This window comes from Gracilinanus agilis, chromosome 2 (genome assembly GCF_016433145.1).
Source record: "Gracilinanus agilis isolate LMUSP501 chromosome 2, AgileGrace, whole genome shotgun sequence".
Classification (NCBI taxonomy): Eukaryota; Metazoa; Chordata; class Mammalia; order Didelphimorphia; family Didelphidae; genus Gracilinanus; species Gracilinanus agilis.
Window position 1 is genome coordinate 699,695,523 of NC_058131.1, and position 19,933 is coordinate 699,715,455.

At 40.7% G+C, this 19,933-nt stretch overlaps 1 protein-coding gene across 2 annotated transcripts in view; it reads right to left on the reverse strand.

The window, feature by feature from the left end:
• The window catches only part of DDX50 (DExD-box helicase 50), a 27,001-nt gene extending 8,255 nt beyond the window's left edge, over positions 1-18,746 (reverse strand). Inside the window, exons 1-11 of one of the 2 annotated variants that reach the window (XM_044659194.1) lie at positions 18,554-18,746; positions 13,711-14,007; positions 12,989-13,064; positions 11,352-11,530; positions 10,919-11,036; positions 10,612-10,797; positions 10,252-10,397; positions 9,120-9,269; positions 6,273-6,434; positions 5,354-5,473; positions 4,056-4,129 (exon numbers count right to left, since the gene is read on the reverse strand). In XM_044659194.1, the coding sequence (XP_044515129.1) occupies positions 4,056-4,129; positions 5,354-5,473; positions 6,273-6,434; positions 9,120-9,269; positions 10,252-10,397; positions 10,612-10,797; positions 10,919-11,036; positions 11,352-11,530; positions 12,989-13,064; positions 13,711-14,007; positions 18,554-18,646 (1,601 nt within the window). In that variant the 5' untranslated portion in view covers positions 18,647-18,746. Of the gene's footprint in view, positions 1-4,055; positions 4,130-5,353; positions 5,474-6,272; positions 6,435-9,119; positions 9,270-10,251; positions 10,398-10,611; positions 10,798-10,918; positions 11,037-11,351; positions 11,531-12,988; positions 13,065-13,710; positions 14,011-18,553 lie in introns of both variants that reach the window. The other variant, XM_044659193.1, reaches the window with a different exon arrangement.
• Between the last annotated feature and the right edge of the window lie 1,187 nt (positions 18,747-19,933).

Genomic DNA, 19,933 nt, shown 5'->3' on the forward strand with positions numbered 1-19,933 from the left:
CCAACCCCACCTCTCCTCACTTCCCACTCTGGGCCCCCAGCTTTGATCAAATAAGCTATTATTTTCTAAGTGATTTATATTTCTAAGTTTATCCAACAATACAAGGGTATCGAGTCTCATTGTTTTGGATTCTCCTTTTCAAGTCTATTCCATTGACCTTTCCCTGTTTTTAAAAATAGTATCAAATTGTCATTGTTGTCTGCTACTTTAAATTATAGCTTAAAGTCTAGAAGTGCTATTCACCTCTTCATGCCTACCTTTTTTCACTGTTTCTCTGAATATTCCAGAACTTTTGTTTCTTTATATAAATTTATTATTTTATTGGGTTCTAACAGGTATCATTTTGAGTATGATTAGCATAACATTAAAATGACAAACTGTCTTTGATAGGATTGTGATTTTGATCAAATTGGCAATGTGGTGAGCACTGAATGTTCCTCTAGTTACTGCTCTTAATCAATATGAGTATTTTTTTTCCTTTGGTGGTAAATTGATTCCCAAATATTTTATGCACTTTGAAGTTATTTTCAGTACATTTCCCTTCCTATTGTTCTCTTGGATTTTGTTATTATATAGAAGCGATTTTTGGGGAGGTGAGTTTATTTTGTAGTTTCTAACTGATGAAGCTATTGTTTTAATTAGTTATCTTTGCTGATTTATCCTCAGCATAGTTTGATCTCCAAGGCATTATTTCCTTATCCAATGTCACTCTTTTTATTGACTTGTTTAATCTATTCAAATGTAAAATTACAAATGCTAAGTTTTATTTGTTTCCATTTGTCTCCCCCCCACCCCCCAAATTGGTTTTTGTTGTTCTTTTTCTATCATTGTTGTTTCATCTACATTATGGCAACCCTATCCTCATAAGTGTTCCCCCAGTTACCCTTTTCCCTCATTCTGGATTTTTATTTAACAATTTACCCAGTTACCTAATTCTTCCCTTGGGTTAAGCAAATAAAACCTCTCTTCCTCTCGCCCCTTCAGCTTTTTTTTTGTTGGGGTTCCCCTCCCCATTTTTTAGGAAGAATTTCTTTTCTTAGTTCTTTTCATTAATCCTCTTCCCTGCCTAGTCTAGATTTCCATTCTTTGATCTGTAAATGTATGTCTTCTTTAGTTTCTACTCTTCATGAAACCAGAGCTTAGAAGATTACTTCTAATCTGTTTCTAAGTTATTGCCTCAGATCTTCTTCCCATTCCCCTTTATTCCTCCTGTGCCTCCCCTAAAGTATCAATTCTTACAGGAGATAAAGGACAGGAATTCCATATGGTAAAAATGTCCCTGTACTTAAATTGTGGCCCCTGCCCTCTCCATGATCATTTCCCCTCCATCTGCCATGAAATTCCCTTTCAGGCTCCATGCTCTCCTACCTTCCTAGGTATCAGTTGCCCATAGAGGCATAACATTCTTTCAGTACTGGGCTCTTTAAGCATCAAATCCCTATAGATTATATCCACTGTAAAGTTTGCCTTTCTAGAATTGCTCTCTACCCCCAAGGGAGTGTCCTTCAGTGGGAATTCCTCCTCCACTAAATGAGATTTCCCCTTTTTGATCCCTTCTTTGCTATCTCACCCTTTCTCCTATGGGTCTTCTTCCTGAGACTACAAGAGTTATTTCCTTTCAGGGATCACCACTGACTTGCTTAGAGGAGATCCCACAATCCTGTTTCTTCCCCTGTCCCTCCCTCCACATCTGCTCATTCTCCATTTTAGACCCACAAAAGCAATGAGTCACCTATAGGTGGGTGCATAGACATTCAGTCTATGCAGTCTGATGCCTGTATCTCTTCGATTTAAGTTTTGCTTTTACACTTGCCTCCTTATGTAGTTTGGGGGAAAAAAAATCCTTTTAATGGTCACTGATTATTGTTATTTTTAAGCCCATGCTGCCTTTTTCTTTTCTGTTTTTTTTCATTATTTGTGCCTTCCTTGCTTAATGTATTTGCCTTTTTGTGTCATTGGTATTTGAGGTGTTTACAAAACAAAAAAAGGTCCCCCCACTCCCCTTTTGCAAGAATGCTTCAAATGTCTTTCATTAAATATATTCATCTACTTTTTTTTTTTGATGATTAGACTCAAGTTTGTGGGCTATGCCACCATTGAGCTTCTTCAAAACACAGTATTCCATTCTGTTTTGTGGCTTCTGGTAGATGAAAATAGTTGTTACTAGAATTTACTTTCCTTTAAATTTGAAGGCATTTCTCCTGGCCACTTGCAGAATTTATAGAATTGGTAAATATAACCAACATGAGTCTTAAGAGTTTGTAAAAATGGCATGCCCCGCCCCCCCCAGCCTTTTCTAGAGATAATCGAAGGATTCTTTCAGGTGACACTTTGTTTTCAGTGTTCAAAAGTTCTGGCAGTTTTCTTGAATTGTAGTATTCAAGGTTTTTTTCGTATATTTCTGAGACCTTTAATCCTTAAGGTGTCTTTAAGCATCTTTTTCAAGATCAATATATAATTTGCTTGAAGAACAACCATGTTTTTGTTGAACAATTTCCCCCCCTATGGATTTATTCTTCCAAAATGTCCTAAACTTGTGTGTATTTGCATAAGCAATCAGCTCTCTCTCTCTTTCTCTCTGTCTTTTTTTTGTTAAGACTTGCCACCATTCAAGTTTTTACATTTTGCCAATTATTTCTAGTGTGCAGGTCATAAATTCTACTTTCATGATTCTTATTTATCACTTCAAACATTCAGGAACATTTTGCTGCGGTTCTACACTCTTAAGAATCCAGAGTCCTCTGCCCTTTCAGGTTTTGATTTTCCTTTGTCTTGCAATATTTATTCATAGATATTTGGAGTTACTTAGATATCCTGAAGGCCATCTTCCCTTCTGGTATTAATGACCTGTCAGTTTATCTGAATATGTTCAAGGTTTCTAACTGGGTTTATTTCCTGCTGAGATCTTTGGCAATTTTGGTCTTTTTCTCTCATTTTCTCACATTATTCCCCTTCTGACTTCTTCCTCTTTGATGTCAGTTCCCTCTAGGAGTAGCCCTCAAAGCTTTCTCAGCCTCCTCCCAACACTCGGTAATTCACTTTTCAACAGCCTCAATCTGTCAGGTATGATTTCCTAAGGGATAGAAAAGGCCTCAGCAGGTGCCGCCTCTTCCTCAAAGGTGATAGAATCTCTCCCATATGCTGGTGTCCGGCTCTAGTTCCCTCTCTTCTTTAATTCTCTGACTTGGCATTGCTGTAGCAGAGCCTCTAGGGAGACCAGCTTCCATTTTCCAGTGCCTCTTTCTCCTCCTCTCCATGGGGATGGGCAGCCTTGAGTTTTGATTGTTGCCATAAGATGACAGGATGAGGCAGAATAAATCAGGCAGGGTGGTGCCAAACAAACATGACAGCAGCACTAAGGAAAATGGCAGACAGATCCCAGAACAGAATCCTACGGGCCCCATATGCAGCTCTGTTGGAGCATAGGGGTTGGTGGAAAAGTAGCTGAGTGTGTTTACTAGGGACCAGGAATTAACTTCCCTGCTGTTAGTTCATCAAGATGTTACTTCTTCAGGGTTCTTGTTAGGTCTTAATTTGTACAGACAACTGAAACTTGCCTTATCTTTACTTCTACAGAGGTCTGAGAATTCTTGAGGACTGAAGAAAATGTCGTCCTCCATCTTGTTGGGTCACATGACCCAGACACCGTCCATATCAGTCACTCTTGTTTTGATGAAGACCAAACTGATTTAATATGGACTGGCATTTTATCTATGACCACCAACATGTTTATTTTTCTCCAGATAGTGTCATAAATTTCATTGCTATTTTACAAAAGTGAGTTACAGGAGTTGATTTTTTTTAAGTCAATTATGTTTTAGTGTTTTTCTAGCAAACTAGCAATCAAGATGATTATCAAGTAGTAGTCCATGCTTATTCCTCGAGAAACAAGATATAGATTTTTGCTGTCCAAATTTAGAAACAAATAGCTAAATATTACTGGTAATAACTGGCCATTTGAACTTTGGAAATAAGAAATCTGGCAAGTATAGCATTTTGGGTGGTGCTTAATAAAAATTAATGAATAAAAAATGTGCACCAAAGAGAAAACATACCTGATAGCATCCATACTCCGAGACTTAACTAAATCCATTGTAGTCGGAACACCTACACGTTTAAAAGTAATTCCCTGAAAAATGAAAGAATTATATTAAAGAAGATGGAAGTCTCTGGAGCAAATTACTAGGTTAATATGTCTAAATAAATTTTATTTTCTTGGACACACATTGAAATATTTCCAAACATAAGCATAAAACCTGCTTACGCTAAAAAATACAAAACAAAATGATTTTTATGGAATATTTGTGGTAATGGCACTGATGACCTGATAACTTCTAAAAGGTGATTGATTCTTTTGATGTCAATAAGGAGTTTTCCTGACTAAATCTGCTTCTCAGCATATGTGTAATTTCTTTCATAACTTTCATTATGCCATTATTCAAAAGGTACTCCATTGAATCCCTCAGTTTAAACATTTTGAATAAGCACTCTATAGAAAAACAGCGATGGTGGGCCCAGAACAGGCGAGGAGAATGGCTTGGATGACACTTAGGGAACTGCTTTTAGTGAGCCCAAGCTGCTTGCTGCTACAGAAACATGTTATTCCCCTTCCCAAGAATCATGAAACACCGACATCTCAGAAGAATCAAAAACTTAGAACTGATTCAAAGGGCAATGGAAAGAAAGGAGGCAGCTACACCTATGCGATAGCACGTTGTCACCAATGACTTGTATGCAGTAACTAGGATGAAAGACATCATGCATGAAGCATATGACCAGAAAAGAATGAGGACTAGTATGTAGCAAAAGTGAAAAAGAAAAGATGGAATAACTGAAGCACTTTTCTGGGAGCCTTAAATTAAAAGAACCAACAAAAAGTTATATGTATATCTTCCATGAAGGATTCCAAGAGAAATATGGAAAAGGAGTACAGGTCTAAGTTGTTGTAGATGGTTCACAATTAGTGACAACAGGGTAAGAGAATCTTTTTAAGAATCCCAATAAACCTTCAATGAAGTCTTCACTCTCCAGACTAACAATTACCTGACTATTGCTAGAATAAGTAACAGCTAATACCTAGTATTAAAATGACAATGAAATGCTCCTGTGACTCATTCCTATTATTCTAAGCTATTAATAAAGCTTGTTAAAATCCAAGGGAAAATTGAGACTTTCTCCACAACAAAAGCTTTATTAAAGCAAAAAGTCTTGGGTACGATTTTAACTTTCTATACATTTCATATCTAAGAACAGAAAAACTGAGAATCAGCAGGTCCACATTTATGACTTATAGTTAAAGAGAGAACTTTATCCTCCCACTGCAGGAGAAGCCACGGGCTATGGCTCTACTCACCGCTTTTCCCTCCACATATTTCAGCTGGCCTCTTTCATTTGGCTGATAAAAACATATGCAAATCCCTGTTCGTCCAGCTCTCCCTGTGCGTCCAGAACGATGGATATAGGATTCAACATCCTGAATAAGAAGAAAACATTCTCTTGAAACTTCTGGTATGTTACACAAGAGATAACTGCATTCAGGAAGATTACAACATTATTTCACAACTGTTATAAAAATCTTTCTATCACTTCTTTGAAAACCATTTACCTCCAATCATTTACTACAAGGTAAAAGTCAACCTTCCTCCATACTAATGTTTGCCATGGTCTACCGCAGTGATTCCCAAAGTGGGTGCTACCACCCCCTGGTGGGTGCTGCAGCAATCCAGGGAGGCGGTAATGGCCACAGGTGCCGTTATCTTTCCTATTAATTGCTACTAAAATTTAAAAAAAATTTAATTTCCAGGGGGCTAAGTAATATTTTTTCTGGAAAGGGGGTGGTAGGCCAAAAAAGTTTAGGAACCACTGGCCTACTGCATCCTTCCATTACAGTTTGGTTGCTTCCTACTTTGCCTACATAAAACCATGGGCCAGCCAGGAGGTTTTGTGGACAGAATACCAGAGTGAGAGCCAGGGAGCTCTGACTTCAAATCCTGCCTCAGACACTTCCTTAGCTGTGAGTCCCTGGGCAAGTCATGTAATCTCTCTGAGCCTCAGTTTTCTCATCTGTAAAATAGGGACAATAAATAAAAACACCAACCTTACAGGGCTGTTGTGAAAAGTGAATCTTTGGGTCTAAGGAGCAACAGAAAACTCCTCAGGCTTCTCTATCCCAAAGAACATCCAAAGAATAAACAATAAAGTTAATTAAAATACCCTGAAAAGTGAAAATGGCAAGGCCTTCAAACTAAAACCATATACCCCCCAACCCCTACCTGTGGGGGTGAACTCTGAATCACGAGATCAACCTCAGGAATATCCAATCCACGAGCAGCCACATTAGTTGCCACCAAAACTTTGAAACTGCCTTCTCTGAAGCCTTTCAATGTGATTTCTCTTTGGGACTGTGCAATATCACCGTGCAAACACTGAGCATTCTATTTATAAAGAGGGAGAAAAAAAATTAAGAGCCCTGATTGCAGACTTCACTCCCTACCTGGTTACTTTGGATCATCAGCTGTGGAGGAGTTGGTTCCTGGGATCCTGAAAACCTCTGAGAATCCTGACAACACAGTGACATTATACAGTCTAGTAGAGTCCTCCTCAGTGGGGAACTTCATTATGGCTCAGAGGTAACCCAGCATTTCTAAAGCTCTGCCTATAGGGCACAAGCTGTGGCAGATCCATCAAGCTGGTTCAGGTTCAAGTAGAATGGCCTCCAACCTGGTGTAATTCCAGGGTGCGTCTGCTACAAGCCCACTGACTAGGTGATGCACTGTTTTGGCCACAGCTAGAAGAGTCACAATAGTCTAAAATGAAGTGTTATCTAAATTTTTAGAGAAAGAAAAGTCCTAATTTCATCTAGCCTTAAGAAAAAAGAAGCCAACGAATCATCCAGATTAATTCTGTAGATTTCTGGTTCATGAGAAGACTTTGGTCACCACTAATGATGACAATACATTCCACCTAATAATGCCAGCAGTTTCCATGTGGATTGTCACAGAACTTCATGTGAAGGTTGGTTTGGTTTTTTAGAAATCTGAACAGGATTTTCCCAAAGAAGTGATGCTGCAAAACCAGGCGTCAGGTCCCCAGACTAGCACCCAAAAGCCAAGGAGCCCATCACATGAGGAATTTCCAACTGGGCCATCACTTAAAACCCAGTAAGAGGGTAAATCACCTCTACTCTCTTCCTGTGGCTGCCTTCCTCTGGCCATCAGAAACTGGCTCAGAGATATGAAAGTAATCCAAAGGGCGGCAACTAGGTAGCACAGTAGATAGAGTGCCAAGCTTAAGAGTCAGAAGGATCTGGGTTCAAATCTGACCTCAGACACTTCATAGCTGTGTGAGCCTAGGCAAATCACGTAACTCCAATTGCTTAGTCCATATCATTCTTCTACCTTAGAAGCAATACCTTTCTAAGACAGAAGGTAAGGGTTTAAAAAAAAAAATGTTCCCTTTCAACTGGCTTCTAAAACCTTCTTTCTGCATGTAGAGATGGTCTGCCTTCTTCTACCTACATGGCTTCAAAATGGCTACGAGTCCAAATTTGTGATTATTATAAATGAGAATCTTTAAAATTTAATGATTAAAACAAAAATGATGGCTTTGGGGTGATCCTTAGCACTTTTAGGTCAGTTAATTATCTGTAACCAATTACTTAATGGAGAAACTTAAATTCTTAGGTGATTATTTTAAGGGAATGTTTTCTTACAAATAATTCATCAAGACAAACAAATATCAGTCACCATTAGCACAGAAGCTGTAATGAAATTCTAGTGTACCAAGTGGCTCTTAATCTAGCCAAGATGCAGAGGCTCAAATTTTAAGGAGCAAGATACATTTTAAATTTGAGGTATTTTTCAAAACTGTTTCCTCCCACAAACCTTATCTCTGTCCCAAGCACACAGGCTCAATTCCCTACCAATAGGGCTGGTCTTCATGGCTGATATCAAATGCTGCAACCTATCTTAGGCTCGTCCCACTTAGCTGACTGCCTGGTACCCACATGACAATAACTGGGTCTAATCAAAAACTATGTGACAGAATAGCTATTCTGGCTGCAAACTTTTCCAGGTGGCATAAAATAATTTAAATGGTCAAAGTACATCCCTCCAACAGTCAATCCAACAAGCATTTATTAACTGACTCCGTTAAGAGACACTGTTTATTCATTCTTCCAACCTTACTTCTTAGACTGTGACTCTATGTTAAGGCCAGGCCCTGTGTACTTCTAGAGAAAATGTTATGGGCTGGCATGATCCTGATCAGGAGTCCTGCTGCTAGGTTCTCAGCATACCTGTACTATATTCTTCAGGGATCTTAGGGGCAGCTCAGGCCAGGAAGCTGTCTACTTTTAGACACCCTAAGCAGTCTGATCAACTGCTTTCCTTCTGAGTTTTGAAAGTTCTGAATCGTGGCTTGGGTCTCGGCAATGCAACTGTAGGTTTGTCCCTGTCAGGCAGCTGGAAAGCTCTGCAGGTCCTTCATTCCACTAAAAAGGATTGCCTTGGTCACCCACCTGTAGCCTAAATCCAAAATCCCTATGTAAGACATTCTGTTGGACCCTGGAAACAAAAAGACCTAAAAGTTCTCTACATTTCCTTTTATTCTGCCCTCCATATCTGAAATTACTCCGGAAATTCCTTAGGATCATTTTAACTGGTCTCCATTGGAGAATAATTACAACTTGCCACAATGAGTATTTATCACCCAATACAGAAACATAAGCATCTATCAAAAATGTCTATTTGCACTGGGTTTAAAAATCACAGCTACTTTATGTATAAGTTAAATGACACAGGGGTGTATTAGTTTGTTGAATTTTTTAATAAGTCAAGGCTAAAATCCTCACATTCAGAAACTCAAATTTTGTTCTATTTCATCCTTGCCTCTACTATATTTTAAAAATCAAATTGCACCTATGCTTGTTCAATAAATTTTGCAGTGGCCTTTAGTCAAGAACAAGTGACCTGACTCTAGAGTTAATTCTTTCTCTGACACCCGATTCTTTGACCTTGTCTGAATGTTAAATGTTACTCAAACACGTCCCACAAATCATCAAGTTCCTAATAATTTTCCATCCCCATAGGATCAACCAAGACTCCATAGAAAGTAAATACCTGTTTTATGTGAGGATTCAAAGCCATTTCTGCTACATTTTTCTTCGTCTCACAAAAGATGATGGCTCTCCCATCGTTGCCACTGTACACCTGAATGACATCACCAATCACTGCTGCCCTCTGAGACCAGTGGCACTGGATAGCCAAATGCTTTGAGAGAAAATTTCAAAAATGTGATCTACGAAATCACAGAAAGACAGCCCCTGTCAGCTCCACTTCCCAGGTGATCAAAAACTAGTCCTTCCAAAAGCTACAATGACCACCTTTGATCTTCTGCCTCAAACAAGTATATCTGGGACTCTTATTGACTCTAAGCAAAAAAAAAAAAAAAAAAAAAAAAGAGGTTCAGTCTGCATGTGTGCAGAGAATGCATTATGTACCCCAATGTGCTTCTAAATACCAATAATAGCCACCTACCTCACAAGGTTGTTTTAACAACTGAATGGGATAATAAATGTGCTTTGCAAAGCTTACAGTACTATGTAAAAGCTAGCAATTAGTTCTGCTTTCAATGCACATTCTGAAATTTGTTCCTTAACCCTTAATCTGTTCCAACTCAATTAATATGTTGGGGAATGTTTTGACCACAACTAGAAATTTTGAGGTTGCATCTTCCAAGATTTCATCTCAAAGAGAAACACTGGCAATGCAGAAAAATATGCCACCTTAAAATAACTCATAAGCTGCAATCTTTCCATGCCCACTTCCACAAACTCCAGGTCTTTGTCAAGATAAGTTGCCAAATTTATTGTATAACTTCTGGTGCATTAGGAACTGTGGGAGAAGAAAGGCGGGTTCTCACTCCCTACCCCAATCTTTATAGAAGCCTATTGAGGTCAGTTTCAACCTGCCCCCCCCTTGTTTGGACTATGTAAAGAGAGAATGGGGAAGGAGGAGGCTGGGCAGGAGACTGTGGATCCTGACACTTTTTGTACTATTTATGTATTTCTAAATAATTTAACATGTATGAATCTGTGTTACAGTTTTCATGAGATTTTTGAAAGCTGTGTTCCCAATCCCACTTTCCCCATAAGCCAAGTGAATTTTACTGCAGATTTTGGATAATGTGATGCTTCTTGGGAATACGTGTCCCATAGCATAACTGATCTGGTTATTAAACAAAATTCCTTACTTCCACAGTGGTTGCAGTCTTTTGGGTCATTTTCCCCACGAGATCAATCTCTTCATATTTGGTTTTCATGTATTTTTTTGCAACTTTATATACCCATTGTGGGCAGGTTGCAGAAAACAGGAGGGTCTGAGGATTGTCTTCAGAACCTTAAACAAATAAATACAATTCAGTATCCTAGAATATCATTGTAAGACTCTTCAAAGCTTTCAAGCCATATCCTCAAAACCAAGATGAACATATTTTCTAAGTTTAAAGTCCAAATATTTTTGTGCATATACACTTGCAAGCACATATATACTCTAGAAAATTCATAGGCTTCACAAAAAATTTTTAATTCACTCTAACGTTACTTTGAAATACCTGTTTTGTAAGATCCATGGATAATGTCCTCCACTTGGTCAGCAAAGCCCATATCTAACATTTGGTCCACTTCATCAAGCACGACATGACGCAACTTAGAGAGATCCAAACGGCCACTCTGCAGGTGATCTTTGATACGACCAGGTGTCCCGACTAAGATGTCGATACCCCTTCTGATGTGATTAACTAAGGAGGGGGGAGGCGAAATCAAATAATATTTATAAATTTAAAAGTCAAAGAATTTCTACTGTTTCTTTTGATGTTATCAACATTGTATGTTTAACAACTGCCATCAACATTCACTCACTTTGGCCTTGATATGGTGTCCCTCCATAAAAACACGCCACGCTTAGTTTCCGAGTTATATCTTGGAAGTCTTTGGCTACTTGGTTTGCCAGTTCCCTTGTTGGAGCCAAAACGAGCACCTGGGGTGATGGTTTTAAAAAAACAAAATAAAAAGAGAGATACATTTCCAAGACTTAAATTCAACACAGGGGCGCATGTTTAAAAAAAGGCATTGAATACAGCATCACACATCTCTAGGGACTAGAAAGAACCACCAATGCCCTCTTTCAAGCAGTTCAAGGGGGGACGGACACACCAAACAACCTTATTTCTACCATCTGTATTTGTCACATGAAAAACGGAATTCTTAAATTAAACCTAGTCCCTGTAAACCACATGTAGATTCCCAAGAAAAGATATTACTGAACATGCTTGTAATTGGAATGACTGATTACCTTTGGAGATCGGGTTTTTTTCAATTCTTCCTGATCTCTTTGGAGTTTCTCAATCAAAGGGATAGCAAAGGAAAATGTCTTCCCCGTTCCTGTCCGGGCCTGAGCAATTAAATCTTTCCCTTCGTATACAGGACTAAATGCCTTCACTTGGATGGGAAACAAGTAAGTTACCCCTCGAGCTGTAAAACGACATTTTGTTAGAACAGTTCTGCAGCATTCGCTCTAGCACTTGACCATTCAATGCAGACAAAGAGATTCCCCAGGGCTTCTGTAGATCTACGGCCAGATGACAATTACGTTCTTATTTATACTCCAAAGAAGCAGGATCACCACAATGACCTGCTTTTAATCACAGACAATGAAGGGGATTTGAGAAGCTCCTGATACTCTTTCTACAACTCATCAAGAACTCCATCAGACCAAAGGAAAACTGTCTGAAGGCAAGTTCATTAACAAAATAAATTCAAGGCAGTTCACAATAGATTAAACTATCCAAATGTAAAAAGAAGGCACCGAAGGCTGGAGAAAGACCACTGGCCTGGGAGTCCAAGAACCCGTGTTCTAGGGCTTCCACGCTGCCTGCAGGACACACCCTGGATTGAAATCTCAACCACTCTGAACCTGAGTTCACACTGTAAAATGAATGGGGTGGATCAAACGATCCCCTGGTTCTCTTCCAGGGCTACCACTGTATGATGCCAAAGACATCAATAAAACATAAATAAATCAATGGTCCAACATAATGAATCTGCATACGAGAATTTGCCAAAGGATTGCTAGCTTTAACTTCAACCCCGGCTTAACGAAAGCAGCTTCAAGAGCTGCTAGAACCGATACAATTCCAGTTCTCTTAAAAAACAAACCTACAAAGTCCCAGCAAGATGAAGCAATTCCTAAAACATAGATTGTAAGTAATCAAGCAAGTTAAAATCAGAAGGAAAAAAAAATTTTAGTTTCCATCCAGTTTCACTGATATAGGAAATTTCTAGGGTAGAGACTGTCTCCACTCACGCAAATCAGCAACTATCCTCAACAGTCTGGCGTCACTGGGGACACTGTGCTGACAAGTGATCTGTCCAGGCTCATGCCACAAAGCTGATGTGTATCAAGCAGGACTTGACCCCAGACCTTCTTGACTCTTTGGCCAGCTCTCTATTGATTATGCTATGCTGCCTCTCACTACCACCACCACCACTAACAATAAATCACCACATTATGATAACTAATAACTAATTCATAATGTTAAAAAAATCTTTTGACAGACAGGGCTCCTTTATGATGATTACAGAAGGGAGCAGCTACAAGGCTCAATGGATAGAGTGCCAGGCCTGGGGTCAGGAGGACCTGAATTAAAATCTGACCTCAGTATTTCCTAGATGTGTGACCCTGGGCAAGTCACCTAACCCTGATTGCTCAGCCCCTGCTGCTCTTTTGTCTTAGAATAGATACCAAGACAGAAAAGCAAGGGCTTAAAATCAAAAACATGATAACAGAAGATTAACACAGACAGCATAGGAATGAGCATAATAAAAAATCAGTTGCTTCATACTGTGTCTTAAAAGGAGCCTTTCTTTTGATCAAAATAAGGTCCAAGAGAAGTTTTGCTTCACTACACATTGAACTAAACTTCATATTACCTTTGAGAAGTTTTATAGTTTCTTCAGAAATTGGGAATCGGGAGAAGGCACCTTCTTTCTGCTCAGGTGTTAGGTCCTATCAAAATGAAATTCAAGTTCAAATATAGCTCCTACTTCATGCTAAATTCTATACTCAGGAAAATGTTTTCCAAGACCCCTCAGTTAATATTCATGCACTATTATTTAACTTTATAAGATGCAAAAATTCATAAAACAGATAAAATTTCAAACTTAAAAAAGGCACACAATTAATTTAAGGGAATATTACAATCATAATCATTTCAATACTAAAGTACTCTAGTTCATGAGAAATAATATTTAATTCATACAAGCTACTCAGGAATAAATTTACTTAATAACCTAAGGTATATCAAGTTTTTTTAAAAAAAGGTTTTTTGTCCACTGTATGATTTTTTTTTCAGACCTAGATTTATCAGCCTGACTTGATTCTTATGGTTGATCTTGTCTGTACATTTACTTTGGTGTTCTACTTTAAAAAATAGCATTATTGTAATGCTACATATAGATATACATATAGGCATATATACACATGCATAAAGACGTAAATGCCTATCTACACAGCAGACATGGGAGTTCTCTTATCCATAAGCTTAAATATCAGCTTCATCAGTAGGTGAAGGTGTCTGTGGGAGAGTAGCCACAATGATGCTATCTCATGGATCCACAGATGTGTCTACCAAACATAACTTGAAACCTCTTACCTCCTCTAGCTTACTGCATTTTGTTGTTTTAGAGTTGCTAAGAGATGATCTGCTCTTTGAAGTTTTCCCATTTTCTTCGGCATTTGAGAGGTCTTTCCTTCTTCCCTTCTCAGGCCTGGGTGAACCTGAAAATTCACTTGAAAATCGATCTAGGCCTTCTTTTGTGTCACCATTTAGCTTCTCTTTCTTTTTTGATTTTTTGGATTTAGGGGGACTGAGTTCATCTAAATCTTCATTATCTGATGTTTCCAACTTCTTTTTAAAGTCGTCTCGATGGTTCAATTTCCTTTTATCACTCTGCTAATAAGACAGATAACAAACAAATTAAAGATGGCTACACAGTTCTCCCATTATGACTTCTGGTGATTTGGATCAATGTTAATCAATTCAAGTCAACATTTATAAACACTATGTGTAAGGCTTACACTACAAAAGAAAAAGGCCATGACTCAAGAGAAGAAATGAAGTCATGGCAACATGCTATTGTGCTATGAAAAAAAAGGGAGGGGGTAGAGATAGGAAAGCACAGAAATCAAGTAAAGTTTCTTAGAAGATGTCTTATCTGAACCGGGCTTGAATAGGCAGGGCCTTTGAAAGATGGAGGCAGGAAAGCAATCCATTTCAAGAATGAGTAACAGCATCAGTAAAGCCATGAAGGGAAATGAGAAGGCACATGTGAGGAAAATCAACGGTCAGACATTGGGTATGAGAGGTGAGAATACAAGGAGTGTGATTCAGAGAGGGGAAGGGAAGAGGAAAAGAAGGAAGGAGGGAGGGAGGGAAGAAAGGAGGGAAGGAAAGGCAAGAGATCAATATTCTGGACATTCTGAGTTTGAAGTGTCAGGTGGAAATATCCAGTAGGCAGTATGGGACAAGGATCCTAGGAAGTTAGGGTGGATGGCATAGATAATTTGAGAATTGAGAATCACATGCATAATGATGATAATCAGAGACACTGAAGCAGAAAAAAATTCAATGAGAGACTATACAAAGAAAAGATGGCCAAAGAGTATTTTGGGTTATCCATATCTAAAGGGTTGACCTACGGCTATACCTGTTTACCAACACCCCACCCCAGCCCCACACACCCACCTCATGGAAATCACAAGTAGTTCCTTCTCAAGAAAAGATTTCTCATCCTTGATTTAGAATGGGGAGAAGAAAAAGGAAGAAGGAAATAAAATTAAATCAGGTCCTTCCCTGATCCAAAGAAAATTCTTAATTGTTATATCTTAGTGGAATACTAGTTATCTTAGCACAAATTTTAAATAATCAACTTTTAAAATTCTATACAGTTAAGAGAATGTGATTTTAGCAGTCATTTGCCATCTTACAGCCCCATTTTATAAAGTAAAAAAATCACTTGTGACTTATAATCTTAAACTGAAAAAATCACCATAATTTTAGCCTGAAAGGAAGTAACTTCAAAAACTGTTCTTTTTTCAGACATTCCTGGTTAAATGTTTAGGTTTTGGAAAATAAACAGTTAAGATTAGGTTTAATCAAACTAGTGAGGGTTAGGGATAAGACTTTATGGAGACAAGCTTAACTGAAACTATCTTTTGGTGGCTCACTTTGGCAGCACATATACTAAAATTGAAGCTATCTTTTGGGTAGGCTAACTTTTAAAGTAGCTTATATATGGGATTGGATTTCTAATTCCTGCTTCTATATCACAGAGTGAAGAACTGAATTCTATTCTATGTCATAGCCCTCTTTAGCATTTGACACACTTCTTTTTTTTTTTTTTAGACCTTTACCTTCTACCTTAGAATTAATACTATGTATAGATTCCAAGACAGAAGAGTGGTAAGGGGTAGGCAATGGGGATTAAGTGACTTGCCCAGGATCACACAGCTAAGAAGTGTCTGAGGTCAAATTTGAACCTAGAACCTCTGGTCTCTGAGCCTGGCTCTCAATCCACTGAGCCACCCAGCTGTTCCCCCAGCCCCACTTTTTAAAAACTCTTTTCCTCCCTTGTTTTTTATTTTATTGTAATTTCCTAGTTAATCTCTTACTTTTGTGAACTTCTATTCATTTTGATAGTATTTATTCTGTCCTCCATTTGTTACAGATATTTTCCAAAGCACTGTCCTGACACTGAGTTTGGCTTTATTATCAACTTATTTCTTGTCATGATTTCAACTATCATCTCTATGAACTACAATGATTCCTAAATAATAATTACAAATAACTGATGCTTATATAATGCTTTTAAAAGTTTGCAAAAGCACTTTATATACATCATCTCAGTGGAGCTTCAGAACAACCCTGTGTATAAAGTGCTTTGCAAATTTTATAGCACTATATAAACATCAGCTATTTATTAGAATAGAAACCATGAGAATTCCCCAATGTTTACTCATCAAGTCAACTCTTTTGCTGGCTTTTCAAGGCTCTCCAATTTGGTCTCAGTTAGATCTGAATGTGCATGCCCTCTTCTTGTCCTCCATACAGATCAACACTGACCTGCTGCCAGACAACTCCTTAAGTCTCCTTTGCTGGATGCTTAGCCATGCTATGCCCATTAACTGGGGGTGTTCCCCAAGATTCTGTTCTCTGTATACTCGCACTTGGTGGTCACATTAGCCCTATGGGTTTAATTATTCTCTCCATGCAGACAATTTCTAGATCTATTTATCCAGTCCTTGGTTCTGTCTGGAGTTGCAGTACTTCATCACCGACAAATGGCTTGTTGGACATTTAAAAATGGATATCCTAGTGGCACCTCAAACTCAACTTGTCCATAACTGAACTCATTTATTATCAAAATCCTCCCAGGTTCTGAACTTTGCTATTATGGTTGAGGACTCTGCCATCTTCCCAGCCAGCCAGGCTCAGCCTCTGAGGCAGTCACAGCTTCTCTTACCATATAGAACCAAACAGTCATCATATCTCACCCTCTTTCCACTCTCACAGCCACCCCAGAAGAAGTCCTCTTCCCAGAACTATTCCAACAGCCTTCTTGGTCATCTTTCCCCAATCAGCTGCCAAAGTGATTTTGCTAAAGCTGGCCTATTCATGTCACCTCTCTCCCTCCTTCATTCATATCCCATCACCTCTAGACTATAAGTTGCTGAGGAGATGCTGACCTGTACTGGCAGGAACTCCACCACAGAGAAGTTCTCCAAGCTAATGAAAAGGCAGGTCTAGACCCTTATCCCTACGGTGGGAAACAGTGACCAATGAAATCCCTTGACTCCATACTGCCTTTATGTAACTTACAAAACTCAGCTCCTGCTAAAATAGACCAAAACAGACCACGCACCATGAATACACGAATGTACTTTGCAAAATGCTGACATTATTAGGCCTCTCCTGATCACAATGGCATGGAAGTAACCCCAGGCTCTCAAAGGTGGGCTGGGGAGAGGTTACACTGACTTTTTCATGATTCATTCACATCACCAAGGTAATTCCAGCCTTCTTCCCCTCTAGAGCTTACACTGACATTAAAGCATAAGTCTGATTGTTTCATTCCTTTCATTAAGGACCTTTAAAAGCCACCTCTTGGGGGTTAAAATAACTCCTTGTTGTGCCCATTAAAGCCTTCCAGGTTTAGGTCAAATTAGTCCCATTCACACACTCCATGTCTGGGACACTCTGGTCCATCCCTGTGCTTTGGGACTGGCTGTTCCCCATGTACACTCCTCTTTTCACTTCCAGCTCTTGGAATCCCAGGCTTTGTTCAAGACTCAGCTCAGGTGTCACCTCCTACTGGGGATCCTTTTTGGGGTCTCCTAGTTGTAAGCACTCTCCTTCCTGAATTATCACCTAACACGCTGTAGCTCTATGAGGGCAGGGCCAGTTTCTCCTTTGTTTTTGTATCCCTAAAGCTTAGGGATTTTGCATATGGTAGACCCAATGTCCCCCGGTCCACCTGTAGGACTGGACTAGAAAGATTTGAGACTTCAGAATCAGAAAGGTTCCAATCGACAACCACCAGCTGCCATGGTCAAATAGCACTAAACTTATCTGAGTTGCAGTTTCCTCATGCTTCTACATCTCTCAAAATTTGTGAGGATTTAAGGGGAAAATGTGCTTTGAACTATAAAAAGTAACATTTTTTTCTTTGCCCCATGGCAGAAAGTAAGGGCTAGGCAATGGGGGTTAAGTGACTTGCCTAGGGTCACCTATCTAGGAAGTATCTGAAGCCAAACTTGAACCCAGAACTTCCCAGTCTCAGGACTAGCTCTCTATCCAGCGAGCCACTGAGCTGACCCCGCCCCCCCATTCAGTAGCAATTATTAAGAAACATCCCACATGTGTTCCGCTGCTGTACTGCGGGTCCGCCACGCAGGGGAAAGCAGAATTAACTTCAAAGCGGCACGTGCCTGGGTTAGCCCCGCAGGGATGAGCTGCTTTAGCCCCAGAACACCAAGAATCTTCTGCTAAGGGGGGGGGGGGGAGAAAAGAGCACACTTCGAGGCTGTTTTTAGAGTTCAGAAGACTAGCTAGGCTCGAATGTTGCCTGGGGCGTCACTCGCTAAGGGACGGAGAAACCCAATAAAGTCGGAGTTCTCGGGCTGTCAGGGATGAGGCGCGTGGACCGCGGGCTCGGACCCTTCCTTTTGCGAAGGAGGAAGTGGAGCCCGAACGGGACTGTGGACCGCTTCGGCCGGGGAAAGTCTCTCGCAGCAAGGGGCGGGGCTCCGGCTCGCTAGTGGGGTCTCCCAGACTCCGTCACTCCTCCAGTCCCAGCCCCGCGGGGGCCCATGGAGAGAACCCGCCTGGGGGGTCGTGGGCATGAGAGGACGCGCACCCTCCCCACACCCAGCGGGATTCTCCCGGTTCCGCAAGGGCCTGACAGGGCGGCCGGAGGCCCCGCCGCCGCCACGCTCACCTTATGCCTGCCGCTCTCCCTGCGCGGGCTCTCAGGCCCGTCCAAGGGCGCCTCCTCCTCCATCAGGTCTCCCCACAGGACCTTGCTGGGCATCCTCCGCCGCCTGTTCCCTCCCGGTGCGCTCAGCACGAGCCTCTCGCCGCGAGGGACAGCGAGAAAAGGAAGCCGCCCCCGCCGTGCCGCCACACGTCACTTCCGCTCGGAGACCGTCTCTACCTTCTCTTCCGGGACTGCACCGTGTTTAGATACCAGTCGAGCGCCCGGACCGCTGGCCAATAGGAGGAGAAAGCTTGTTATTGGCTATTCACCGAAAACCTCAGCCAATCTGCCCCAGAAATACCGACGGGTCACTTGGATCTGGAAGAAAGAGCACCGCCTGGGAAATGGACTGTTCGGCGCGCAGCACGCGACTTTTAGACGTGGGCGTCCCTAGAAGCCCGTCAAGTGCAATTCCGCCCGCATCTATTAGGCACCAGCTGTGTACGCCCAGTTCGCAAAAGTAGGAAGAAAAGCTGAAACAGCTCCTGCCCTCAAAGCGCTTACCATCTAAGGAGGGACACCGCCCCGACTGCCCACGCCCACACTTGTGGCTCGCGGGCGTGGATGCACCTATATGCATGCACCTGCCCTCTAGACGTTTCATCCTTACTCCCTACCAGTCTTCATTTGGGCAGCTAGGGGGCTCAGTAGATCGAGAGCCAGCCCTGGCCCTGGGTTCGAATGTGACCTCAGACACTTCCTAGCAGCGTGACCCTGGCCAAGTCACTTACGTCCCCTGGCCTCGCCCCTTATCACTCTTCTGCCTTAGATCCAATTATACAGTATTGATTCTAAGACGGAATGTAAGGGTTAAAAAAACCCAACCCATCTGTTTCTGCCCTTTGACCATTTATCTACTGGGGGATGACTTTCAGTTTTTCAAATCTGAAATAGCTCTCTATATATTTTGTATATAAAACCATTATCAGAGAAACGTGCTACAGAGATTTTTCTTCTTTCATTACCACTTTTCCTTCTCATTTTTAACTACATTAGATTTGTTTGAGCAAAATCTTTTTTTGCTCTCTTTCATCTTGTGTGATCTCTGCTGCTGGCTTGGTCATACATTCTTCTCCTATTCTTAGGCCTGGGAGGAAATTTCTCCTTTATTCCACTAAGTTGTTTCTATCTGGGTCATGTATCTATTTATAACATAGACTTGGGGGATAGTGGAAGGTGTTGGTTTAAGCCACAGTTATCAAACTCTGGGCTACAGGCCACAAGCTGGGTCCAAACTCCTGAGTACAGCCCAAACCAAATTAAAATGTAATGGGTGGGGGGTGGCAGCTAGCTGGGTCAGGGAATAGAGAGAGGGGTCTGGAGATGGGAGGCCCTGGGTTC